General features: G+C 28.7%; 1 protein-coding gene across 1 annotated transcript in view; it reads left to right on the forward strand.

The window, feature by feature from the left end:
* Nucleotides 1-1,759: 1,759 nt before the first annotated feature.
* The window catches only part of LOC106691265 (myb/SANT-like DNA-binding domain-containing protein 4), a 63,611-nt gene continuing 51,027 nt past the window's right edge, over nt 1,760-14,343 (forward strand). Inside the window, exon 1 of the mRNA XM_067048352.1 lies at nt 1,760-1,913. Coding sequence (XP_066904453.1) covers nt 1,882-1,913 — 32 coding nt within the window. The 5' untranslated portion in view covers nt 1,760-1,881. The remainder of the gene's footprint in view (nt 1,914-14,343) is intronic.

Raw genomic sequence — 14,343 nt, forward strand, 5'->3', positions numbered from 1 at the left:
TTTTTTGTTTTTTTTATCCATTACTGTATTTATTAAAGTGAGAGAAAATCTTTATTCAACTGTATCGGTTTGTTAAATACACATTATACTTATACCTAGTTAAACAATTTATTTTCTGATTCTTATAAAGTAGAGGCATATTGCATTAATGTTATTATATAATTATAATACATATTTTTTCTTTTATAATTTTTTTTTATTTCTATATTTCCATTTTTTTTTTCATCCTTTTTTCCCATTATTTAGCTATATATGATTGTAATTTTCTCCCTTGACCTAATACGTCTTTCCTTTTATCCCTCTTTAGAATACATAAAATAAAAACATTAAAAGTAAATAATTGGAATTTTAAATAAAATAACAATAGATATCCATAAACATCTGTTGTAGTTTTATCCATAGGTACTATCCAATTAAAATTTTTTAAAAACTCAATAATTATCTACAAGTATTTAACTATATGCTTACCTGAAAATACAGATAATATAGATAATACTAAAAAATAATAATATATTTTATAGCGTAATAGATAAAAATAATTAAAAACAGTAATAAATATGCACAAAAAAATCATTGTATTCATTTCAAATTCCATATTTTTCTAATTTATTTTGTTCCTTTATATATAATTTTTCATTTATCGCCTTGTAGTTCCACCATAGTTTGAAATGTTTTTAGTAAAGTGGACCAAAATGTTGGTTATTGATAAATTATACCTATCTTGACCGTCTGTCTGACTATCTTCCTACAAAGATATTTATTTTAGTTATTTGTTATCATCTACAGGAACCTGGAACCTAAACCTTTTTCACTTCTTTTCTCCTTTATTTAATCTTCTTTAATATGTTTGGGGCTATCCATCCATTGGTCAATCCCTTTACAAATTATTAATGATGAGAAGTTGAAAAACCTTATTTTTGTTATTCTCTGACCGCACCTCCAACCATCTCCTCATACAAATTATTAAACTCCAAGAAGTTAGATCTTATCAACCTTTACATTCACTTTTAAATTTACATCATTAAAAGACAATTATATTAACATATTGTAAATTGATAAAAGACAATTATCTTTACATTTGTATGTAATTGCCTTAATTACTTTATATCTTACATCCTCCGTAGAAGGGATTCGTCCTGAAATTGATCTTCTACAATATTTGACCAAATGCATTATTTATATATATTGATCTACTGTATAATTATACCTACTTGTTTGTTGACTCCCATCTATATGTCACTAGCATATTGCACTGCTCGTTTAATTATTTGAAAGGGTTTAGCCTAATTCTACCCCTGCTTGTAATTATATGTTTGAAGGTATCATATGACATATACTGATTATTTTTTTTTTAAGGATTCTTCACACATCTATGTTGAACTGTCTTGGAATGATTTACTGTTCTGTACATCTGTTTGCACTATCATTTTTAACTGATGTGAGTTATGCTATCCTTGTTCTGCACGTTGCTTGGCTATTGTAATATATCAAATAAGTCTTTGTGTTAGAATCTTTCAATAATATTGGAACTCTTAAATATTGCTTAGCCCTGAAAAAATATAGTTTATCTTTATGTCTATACTTTTATTCTATTTTTGGATACATCTATATGATTTGTAATTCGTAACCAACTTTCCCACTACTCTGCGGTAGATTGGCCTATCTCTTCACCAGGGCGATATGCGGACTACGATATCCAATGACGGTCCCTCATCCTCGACATGCATGCAGTCCTCCCGAAGACCAATGGCTGTGACATCAGTCGTGGTAGTGGGGGCTTGGCAGTGACAAAACCACCTGAGCTGGGCGGAGCCATCTTCACTTGGTGTTGAGTTCCTGCAGCAACAGGTGTGTCTTGTCTTGTCAGGTGTTCTTATCTCTATGGCACCAGTGCCCTATCAACCAGTCTACAGGTTAGTTCTTTAGTTCATTTCAACGATATAATTCAGTGCTGTAGCAACAAAATATTACTGTCAATTACCGTTTGATATAAAAATATTAATTTATCATTGGCAGACCCTGTGGGAGGCGTATTGGCCGCGCGCCTTCCTAAAGAAAAACACATTTAAACTTTTAAAACAATTTTGTATTGTACAAGAAGTGACTGTATAGTTTGGTCGAAGTGAAATTCCAGTAAATCGAATCTGAATATAACTTCCTTTTTCCGGAGTCAATATCCGATCTATAATCTAGCAAATGTGGTGAATTCTTTAAAGATTTTGTTTCACTCATTTTAGTCCTATATGTTTTTCCACATATTTAATATCATAAAAATATTAAAATGAAACTTTTAAATTAGAACACACCATTTTTGTTTTTGCTTAAACATAATTATTAATTTACTTTTCTCAATTCTTACTTTTAAGTTTAATTTACTGTTTTTTTTTTTTAAAACGTACCATCCTAACCTGGAATTGAACAATTTTTTCATTAGATTTTCCCTCCCCAAAATATGTCGCAATTAGTGAACTTATTATTAATACAAATACAAACTTTATTTAGTCTCCCATTAGTAAAGTAAAACCGAAAAGAACTACTAAATGACTTCAATGTCTAGGTTTTGTTTGAACTCAATTTTTTATATTTAAATTCAAGCAGTTGAGAAGTCGACTCTGAATATAATTCGACCTCTCATTTTAAAAATAATTTTCTGGCAAAAAATGGATTGAAAAAAATTTAAAATTTTGAAAAAATACAAAAAAATAAACTAACCTACTTAAATTGGATAATACATAGAAATAGCATCATACTATAAAAAATATTAACACGAAGCATTTAAATTAGTACATTTTTTTTGTTTCTGCTTCAACTTATCCAATTTAGATTAGTATTCTCAAATCTTACTTCCAAGTTTAATGTAATAAATTTTTTAACTGTACGTATCATCCCTAATATAGTTTTAACAATATTTTCATTTTATCTTCTTTCCCCAAAATGTGTTGTAATAAGTGAACAGTTTTCACTAATAATTAATAAAAACTATATTTAGTACATTTATTTGGACTAAACTATATCTAGTGTCCCATCATGATAATAAACTATGAAGTGACTTTAATGTCCGGAGATTGTTCAACCGCTCATTTTTCTGGAAATAATTTTAGAAATAAACTCTGCTCTATATTTGGGGAAATACGGTATGTGGTACATTAAAAAAAAAATCCCCCTATTTCAGAATTGAAATCCAAAATGTTCGGGTTCTAATCTCACTTGACATTGGAAAATTTAGTTAAACAGTTTTTTCTTGACATACACCGTTGAACATGATTTCGGTTTCACGTAGAACAACGTTAAATAGACTCCAGTTAAATTTAAAAACATTGGGAAGCTAAATTTTATTATTTTTTTTGTTGTGTTTTAAAAAAATATCCAGACCCGCCCATTGTATTTTTTTTTTTCCCGAACATTGAGTTGGAAAATAATAATATCAAGGATGGAAGGGTTGATTTTTGAATTAAAGAAGATGATATATTACTTACTACATCGGTAATTTTCTTTTTGAATTTAGTAACTCAGAAACTGTTATAATTAATACAATGGGCGTGTCTGGATATTTAAAAAAAATAATAATAAAATTTAGCTTTTCAAAGAGTTCGTTCAAACCCTAGACATTAAAGTCACTTAGTAGTTTTTCGTTTTATTTTCCTAATGGGATACTAAATACAATATCAATATGTATGTGTATTGATAATAAGTTCACTTATTGCGACACTTTTTTTTGGGGGGGAGAGCAATTTAATGCAAAAATTGTTCAATACCAGGTCAGAATGGTACGTTCTAGAAAAAACAGAAAATCAATCTTAAAAGTAAGAATTGAGGATACTAAATTAATAATGTAAGTGTAAGCAAAAACATTAATAGCGTGTTATAATTTAAAAGTTTATTTTTAATTTTTTTATTATATTATGATACTATTTATGTACGTAGTATCTGATTAAGCAATTTTTTACATAATATTTTATTCTAATTCATTTTTACGAGAAAATTGTTTTTGAAATAAGGGATCGACTTGTATTCAGAATCGATCCATATCGAGGAAATACGTCAGTTCAAACTAGGATATGTTACCTATAGAAATAAATAGAACTGCTACTTAATATTTTGAAGGTATTTATCAATATAGTACCCAATTAAAGTACATTTTTTAGTACAAAAGTTTATTTCTTTTTGCCTATTTGATTATTAGTTTTATAAAGTATAAGATATAGTAGGCTCAGTGCCAAAGTATCGTATCTGAAAATTCCTAAGGACATCATTTTTCAATCGAAGTTGTGGATTTAAGTTCGTAGACGATTCCTAATTTTTATACAGGTTAATAGAAAATTTAATTGGCGGCGTTAAATATTCACTTAGATCTTTTTGGGATTGCCAAGAGAATAGAAAATCATGTTAACATATAACAAATGTACACAAATTTGTAAACACGCTTTTTTTTTTTTTGTTGGTCCCAGAGGATTTAAAATTTTTAAATTAACTTTTGTTTTAAATCTGTTTATCTAATCTTTCTATTTTGGCTTTCTTGGAACCATTTGAAAGAGGAGAAATTCTTAGTAAATTATTTTTCCTAAATGTAATTAATTTTTTAAATGATGTCTGTTCATGAACATGAACATATTCAACATATTCACCATCCTGTTAAAAAATTTTGGATTAAGCAGTCAGTGATAAAAAAAATATGGAAAAACTATATATTTTCGGAGAATAACCCACATATCAAGTTTGAATTACTCTCTTAAAGTAATCATAGAATATTTGAAATAATACGTAATACTTAAAATAGCATATTAAAAAAAAATGAGAATAATCGATTTCAATTATTTTTTTTTGGATTGATTTCGAGATTTTTTTTTTATGACTTTCGTAATGCAGGAATGTCTCAATAACATTATCTTATAAGTACATGATCCAACAAACACGCTATCCATTAAATTATGAAATAATAAGGACGATAAATGAAATATCGTAAAAGCAAAGAGAATGATGTTGAATAAAAATATGAAAAAAAAAATGTATTGGAAAACAAGGAAATAAAATCAATGTTAAAAAATATTATAGGTAAATCAAAAAGTAATTAATTAAATATAAGTTTTCATTCTATTTATATATTTAATCCCGATGTTATTTTATTACTTTAGTTGATTTTTTTTTATTACTATATTTTCATTTAACATGTAATGCTAGTAGGTATTGTTATTTTATTGGTTATACTCATTTTTATTGATTGTAGAATTAATTACGACTAAAATTGATTATAATCTTCATGTAATTAATTATAAATATTGTTGATAGTCAATAATAATATACCATGGTGTACATATAATAATATACCATCGTGTACATATAATAATATACCATGGTGTAGATATAATAATAAATTAGAAAACATCAAGTGCCAATCCTAAAGGTGAATTATAGCCAAAAAAATGCCTGTTAAATATTTTTCGAATTGAACAGTTTCACAGGAAACTAAATCTTAATGTTTTGTTTTTTTAATCCATAATTTTTTTTATATTAAATTCCTTCAATCTTTTCCGAAAATAATTTTTTGCTGATGAGGTGTAGATAGTTAACTGAAGGTTAATAATTGGAGGGGATGGTTGGGGGGTGCGGTCAGCAAAAATAACATAAATAAACAAAAAATTATTTATTCATGCCGACGTTTCAACCTGAGTTTCTGGTCTTCATCAGGGAGCTTGTAGCAAAGGGGTCCTAGCAAAAACTCATTTTTAGCTTAGTTTTAGCTACGACCCCTTTGCTACAAGTCCTGAAACTCAGGTCGAAACGTCGGTATGAATAAATATTTTTTTGTTTATTTGTGTTTTTTTTTTTTTTGCTGACCGTACTCCCCGACCATCTTCTCCAATGGTTTTTTACTGAATCTTTTTTTGTAATATCAATCTAATAACTTCATCAGATTTCGTGAAGTATTCTTTTTGGAAAATTTAGGAGTGACTCGCCAAAAACCTCAAACAATTGTGTACTGCTTTTGACGATTTGCGCGCAGAGCGAAAAATTGTACAAACATAGAGAACGAAATCATTTTAGAATAAATGTACGATTTTTTTCAGCTTCTAACTTGTCTAATGTGTATAAACACCGCATGTTATAAAATGCAGTTTTCTGTTGTGTTTTTTCACCTTCATTATATTATTGTTTGTTTAATGAAGTTGTAATATTTTAAAATGGCTTTACAGCATATAGTTATGTATTCCTTTTATCGACGTTAATTATACCGTGCATGTACATGTATGTTACTATACGTTCCATGTATATTTACGTTGTGTGTTTATATATATAACATTCATAATAACAGTACCAAGGGCTGAAACATCTTTTCCTGGCTTTACTTCTTTGATATTTAAAAGAGCTGAAGTCATTTCCTTCCTTTTGTAATGACATTTCATAATTCTCCATGGAACCTGTTGTAACAGCTGTTACTAGGCCCAAAACTGCAATATCTCTGCCATCTCAAGACAGTAGCAAATGCATTTTTTTCTTCTTGAAATTATATAGTAAATATTCATTATTAAGTTCTTGAAAACTTCAGTTTAAAAAATAAAAATGTGTAATCTATGATATAATTGCTTCATGAATATAAATGATATAGATATAATATAAATATATAATATAAATGATATAAATGACTATTCAGATAGTCCCACCATTATCCTATTAAATATTTTTGATCTATTAATTCATTTTCCTGAAGTTATTTCAATTTATAAGGTTAGTTGAGCTCTAATAAAGAAATATTTAATATCACAAATACATAAGCACCATTTTTTTTTTTACATTTTCCAAAATTTGGAACAATTATTTACTCCTTTTCAAGTATCATTTTTCTGTAATATGTAGATTGGAAGGAATAATATACTCTAATATTTTTACTATCGGTTTTATGCTGTAATAATAAAGTTTTCCTCTTTCGCAACGTTTTAAAACCAAAAAGCCTAGTACAGGGATCATCTGTCTGGTGCCCGGCTGACGTCACACGTGCCCGCTTAATATTACAAGCAGGTCCGAAACTGCTATTAAATGTTTTCAACAAATTTTAAAATGATAGTTATAACATAATTTTTAGTTTTAAAACTAAACATTATGATCTAATTTTTATTTTAAAAAATTTCTCGATAAAAATTATTGAACACCATTAAATAAGAATTTCTCCTTGAATAAATTTTAGTTTAGTGTTTATTTGAACAATAAGCAATGTCCAAATTTAAAATTCAGAAAAGCCAATCTGGTAAACTAAACTGATTGTTTCCAGAAGCGAGGATGGATATATGTTAAGGCATGAATATACAATGTAACAAGCTTCTGAATATGTTCTTGTAAAAGTTTAATCTATGACAGACAACGCTATCAACTAGGAATCTCTAAAAGTTGGCATAGTAAAAAAGTAAAGCTGTTCAAATTCGAGAGTCTATCATCTTTAGATGCTATTTTAGCACAGTGGGGACACTTCTTTTGGGAATACTATGTGAATTTATAGTTATAAATAAGGAGCGTATGGAATCGCCATATTTCCTTATTAATATTTCTATGAAAATATTTGGTCATTATTTCTTGTAGTTGAAATTTATATTAAGGAAGTGGTCTGTTAAATTCTAAATCACTTTGCCTTCGAATACCCTCCATTCTTGGCACGATTACAAATATTATACGTAAAGTACAAAATTCTTTAAAATGAGGAAAATAACGAATAGGAATGTAAATTTGAACAAATGAGATTTATAAAGGAAGAAGTTTCATTTACAACGTAACAGCATCACCTAAACATCAACAACTGTGGGATTAACAAGGAATTACAATTCAAACAATTTTACTTCGAATTCATTTAAAAATACAAATTTAGTCATTATTGTATATATTAATTTCTGAAAAATCAAAACAAATGCTTACACCTTAAACCATCCATTATTTATTCAATCCGATGACATCCGGACTTATGTAATTGATATTCAAACCGATTCTTAGAATCGTAAATTTCATAATCAAGCAGTTTGTTAACTAGAAAACCGATTCCAGGATGTAAAGAGGAAAGATATACCTAAGCCAAGAAATAGGTGATCAATATCTTTTCTTAAAAATTATATTTATTGTCACTTAAATGATTCTTACCTGGTGATGGAGAGATGGTGTTCGTTCTGAGTGATGTTCCAGTTCCAGTAATAAAGATCCTAAGCCAAGAACCACTCTACCTTTGAAAGCGTATGTGCACGCCTTTTTCCCAGCCGATCTGCTATGTCTGAAGTACATATTCTCTTAGATTCTACCTCAGACAATCTTTCCCATGCTATTCTATACATTAACAAAGGTTTTCATATCTTACTTTCTCTCGATTTGTCATAAAAAAACATGCGAAGGGTGGCTGTGTCGTTTATTCGAGAAAAAATTAACATGTTTAACAAAAAAGGGCAAAAACAAGTTTGGACGGGGCCGATTTATATTTTATTCTCAATGAAAAATTCTAAAAGTGTATAAATGCAAAATTTTCAACTAAAGTACTTTTAATTTTGGTTACTTGAAATTGTTAACAGTGATCACATTAGTATCAGTGATGAAAAATAGGAAAGGGTTTGATAATTAACTTAAATAAGTGGATAAACAGTTCCGAAAATAATAGTTGTAATATGTAATAATAATAAAACAGAAAATCTTAAAACCGTTGGTACTTAACCACGTAAACTATTTTATTTTTATAGAATTATCATAAAATTTATAGATAACAAATTATTTAGAATAGAAATAATATATCTAAAAAATGTTTGAAATTAAATTAAATTTATCGAATCACAATATAACAATAAATTTGGTAAACGTATATTAGAATATATCTTGCACTATCTGTTCAATCGATTATCAGAAGAACTAATAAATAAATCAACTACAAAGAAAACTGACAAAGAAATATTTGACTGGGTACTTTTTTACTTACAGTAATTCTCAATAATTGATTTTGGTTTACCGAATGACCATACCTCCCTGTATTTTTTCTTAACTTCTTCTTAAAATATATCTATATTATATAATCATTATATTACTATTAGAATTAGCAATAGATTATACATAGATATCAATAATTATGTGTGCTTAGTATAAATCCACATAATTTATTTATTATATTACAATCTGTTTTAGCAATGTATGTGTGTGCTTAGTAATAGATATTATTGGATCCTTATTTTTATCATATTCTGTATTATCTTGTTTTATTCTCATTATTATATTTATTCACTAATTGTAAATTTGTAGCTTTATTATTCACTTCAAAATCCTTTGAGTTATGTTTATTTTAATTTCATTTTTTTAATAATTATTATTTGAGTAATTGTTAATTAAATTATTAGTTGTATCCCTTGAGATCAATTCATATTGCTCTTATCTAGCTTAAAAATTGTATAGCCTCTACAACGCCCTAGTACTCTAAACTGTTATATTTACATTTCACTCATGTCTATCATTTTTATGTGTTATTTTGGCACCGACCGATAGATATCATCTGGTCAGAACATATTGGATGTGATTTTTTAAATGAATAAAATAAATAAATAAACTTGCAAACTTATCATGTTCTCATCTTAAGTCTCGTTTCGTTCAAGACAATATTTTACAATATAAGTATACTTCTTCCAAAGTTCATTATGAATCATTTATAGCATAGTTATTTATACTGAAGCTTGAAAAATGTAAAATTTCATGAAATTACAGATATTTTAACGTAAGCATACCAATATTTATCTGAAACAATGTATAATAAGGAAAAAACGGGAAGTTTGAGATAATGAAAATACATATAATAATATACATTAATAATAAAATGCATATATATTTTTATTATTACCTTTTTGATAATATCAAAAAAATATACCGTTGGTTTATATATTTTGTGTATTTGATTTTCAGATTTTCGTTTATACTTGTAGATATGTATATTAGCAGAAATTATAAAATGTATAATAGCAGAAGTTAGTCATCGTATGTTTTATGATATGGCATATGGTTTTATTTTATTTGTTCTAATTTTATTTTATATATTCTGTTAATTATTGTTGTTCATTTCAATCTTTTCAACTCCATTATATTTTATGACATTTTATAATTTCATTTTGATTTTGTATTTTACTCTAAGGCTCTAAAGCCTAATTTTGACGCCTGTAATATTATTCTAAAGTCAATCGCTAAATTAATAAAGATTATTTATATTATAAAGTACTAAGGATGGCTTGCTTTATACAATTTATTAAAAGGTTCGAAGTAATTTCGGTCACGTTTGTTTGTTTCCATAATCCTTCAATGTCATACTTGACATAAGAATAATTACAGACATCCAGAAAGGAAATAAGTTTTTTTTAATATTAACCTCCTAGAATGCCAAGAATACACACTACGCGACGTTTTGTTGGGTTGGACATTAAAAATAACTAAAAAAAAATTAAACCAATTTTTATTCATAATTACCTTTTATATTCAACTGAAGGAGATGGTCAGGGCTGCGGTCAAGGTGGAAGTAACAATAGTTATCATTTTTTTATTTATTTTATGCCGACGCAAATAAATAAATGGTTTATAAGTTTTTTATCTCAAAATAACGATTAGTCGATTTACACTAGTCAGACAAACCCATTCATACGTTTTTCCCAAGTATGCAAAAATATATATTTGATCTAATATTTTGATCAAATTTTGCTAACCATGGAGGAAGATGTCGGGGAAACTCAAATATACTAATAAGTGAATCATAACCAATGACGAATGTGAAGAGTCATTCTTTGTGACTGATGATTCAAAAGTTCGTAGAAATAAGTGAATTTTTTACAACTTAACAAATAGGATCTGTGGCTTGGAGCAACAACCACTAATTTCCGAATTTCAGTCTTTAAGAAAAATTAATTTTAAAAACTTTTTTTCTTCTGAACTGATATTCAAATTGAACTCTAAACGGTCAGCCGGAATGACAGTAAAACTGAAGATGGATGTTTAAGTTTAAGGCGGATGGATTGCGGAGAAAAATTTGAATGATCAAATGGACCCCGTAACCTTGTAATCTAAACGTCCATCTAAAGACAATCTAAACATGTTTTATGGGGTAACCTAAAAGTATATTTGAAAGATAACGTTACTACATAAACAACTAGAAGACTCTAAAAATGAACAGAGGTTATTGTTACTCCAAATACAGGAAGTCCCAATGTACATGTTTATTGTACCCTCCTCTAGTCTCTACAGTTATTGTAATTTAGATTTGATTTTTGTTGTCATAACAATGGTGTCAAGGTGGTTGTGTAAAACTAATTAGTTCTTTCTCCAACTGAGGATGAGAAGTACACTACATCAGAAGGACTCGGAAATGCGTTGTTATTGGGTTGATTAGGGCAGGATGAGTTTTACGGGAACTAGCCGTTAGTCCTCACAGAATCAAGACTTCTCTCCGTAGGGAACTAACTGTCATAAAGGGAATGAGAAGTCCTACACGAACTAGCTGTAAGTCCTTATAGGAATGAAATTTTGTGAAACTCTACTTCTTAAAGGAAATAGCTTACAGTCATGAGGGTGATGTTAAGTTCAACAAGAACTAGCTGTAGGTCCTTACGAAAGGAAGAAGAGGTATAGGATAGAGGTTGTATCCAGAGAAGGTACAAGTTAAATTACACTCCAATATAACACTAGAACATACTGATCCAATATAAATTGTTACTTACTGTCTTCCATAGAGGAAAATCCAAAAAAAGGATATTCACACTTTGGTTTGACAATTTAACTTGTCAATGGTTAACAACAAGCCATAGAGAGCAGCTACGTGCATGACGTTAGCTTTTAGTAGATAAGTACATTCTATTGTAATCTTCATTGCTTTTTTTTTAAGAACTTATTTATTGTTATTTACAACTGTATACACATATATACATCAAGTAAATTTGCTGAAAGTGAAATAATGACATGATACAAACATGTGGAGAATCTACCCATTGATAGAACTCCAAAAACATTTCTAGAGGATAAGATCTCGAGGCCATCTTCTTTTCAGACGCCTAGGATGATTATTAGGTAATGAAGGAGAAGCCAGGTTAGAAAGGAGTTGGTTTGGGTAGTTGGGAAGTTTATCATGGAAGGATTGGTATCTGGTTCTGGCCAAATCGGCAACAAATGGGACATTGAGGTCTTGATGGATGATTTCATTTGTGACAAAGTAAGGAGCATGAAGGATTTTGGACTGTAAGGATTATCCAGATAGGCCTTATTATAGTCATGTAGATCAGTCTTTTGTAATGGATTGGAAGTTCAGACCCGTTGACAAGTAAATATTGAAGTGGTCGGAATCGACGAGCAGTTTCCTATCTTTTCAGTCTTGTATGAAGATTCCATGTCAGTCGTTTGTCCAGAAGTAGTCCTAAGTAACGGACCTGTTCAACAGGAATTTATGCCAATCGGTCATTGAAGCTGTAAAAGGAATATTAATAATGAAATACAATTTCTAACGAAAAATGAAATACAGTGAGTTTCACAAAAATGTCCAAACTAGGTTTCGTGAGAAGTATCTTCAATTCTGAATTATATATAAATTTACGTTTAATTTATTATTTATCAATTGCATTATAACAATATACAGGGTGTTTTAGGGTTAAGTGAAAAAATGAATTATGAATTTCAAAACAAGAAAAAAATTCTCCATTCATGTATATCCTTTAACACTTTGCCATTCTTATAGATTATTTAGGTCATAGTAAATGAATCAATATGCGTTTCACCTACTTTATTACTGAAATTTATACATTATTATTCATGTTAAATGTTGTTCAATGTTGAACACTAAAGACAGACTGGGCACACAGCCTTCCACAGCAGCGGTGGCTGAACGGCACTGGGCAAGTGTCATGCTCTCCAAACACATAACAACACTGGATAAAAAATATCCAATTTGGTGAGACATTAAACAAAAAGACTATGTCAACTCGGTCAACTAACTTATTACTTTAAGGTATTGAAGGACAACTTGAACGCAAGTTAAAATTTGCGAAACAATAACACACATATCCAATGCCGTCCAGCCACTTTTTTAGTGGAAGAAAGATATCGAGCCTGTCAAATGCTCAAGACACGTTAAACGACATTTATTATGAATTTTAATATTTGAAATTCAGAAATAAAGAAGTTGGAACATTTATTAATTTCTTTCTTAAAACCTAATAATCCATAACTATGAGCATTTTTATAAGTAAAAAATCATCTAAGCAAAGCGTTAATGGAAATACTTTTATAGCAAATATCATCTAAGCAAAGCGTTAACGGAAATACTTTAATAGGAAATATCATCTAAACGAAGCGTTAATGGAAATACTTGTATAGTAAATATCATCTAAGCAAAGCGTTAACGGAAATACTTTTATAGGAAATATCATCTACGCAAAGCGTTAACGGAAATTCTTTGATAGGAAATATCATCTAAGCAAAGCGTTAACGGAAATATTTTTATAGCAAATATCATCTAAGCAAAGCGTTAACAGAAATACTTTTATAGGAAATATCATCTAAGCAAAGCATTAACGGAAATACTTTTATTGGAAATATCATCTAAACAAAGCGTTAACAGAGATACTTTTATGGGATTGAATTATTTTTCCTCCTTCTTTTAGAAATGTACTCATGGTTATAGTCTTAACGCTGCCTTAATTAGTGTAACGATATTCGGTTATTTATTTATATTAGACATTAATTTTTTGGAAACCTAATTATAATTTGGGTTTAAATTTTGTTTTTATTTTCGGTTTTTTTTTTTTTTAAATAGATGAACCTAAATCGTCTCAGCAATGCCAAAGTTGCGTATGTGACAGAATTATGTTTGAATCATAGGTACAGATTTGAGCTAATTTCAAATTTTAATAAAAGGTTGATTAATTATTTTTCATTTTTAACTAGTTACATCATTCATTCAGTTACAGGCACAGTAGATATTCTTTTTAATTGTAAAGATAATAGAAAACCACGTTAAAATGTAACGAAACCAAAGATAACAAATTCAAAAATACGACTTTGGCTTTACACTGAAGATATATGTCATTGACATGTTGATTTTTTTCTCCTTCCCATATCTTGGTTTACAATTATCTTATCTAAACATGGGTAACTACTCACAGTTACTCCAACTTACTACAGCAATATATTCAAATTATTTAAACCGATTTCTATCAGCATTCTTTACAACAAAAAAGCTGCTACTACAAGTTCATTAGACATAAATATAGATTGGGATTTATCACTATTGCAACCATGGTCGACATCCTACCGCAACAGCCGCAGGGAGGAGGTTGCTCTGGCCCGCTTGAGAATAGGTCATACTCTCCTCAC

The sequence above is a fragment of the Halyomorpha halys genome, unplaced genomic scaffold, assembly GCF_000696795.3.
Source record: "Halyomorpha halys isolate HHAL.00 unplaced genomic scaffold, Hhal_1.1 Scaffold2196.1, whole genome shotgun sequence".
Lineage (NCBI taxonomy): Eukaryota > Metazoa > Arthropoda > Insecta > Hemiptera > Pentatomidae > Halyomorpha > Halyomorpha halys.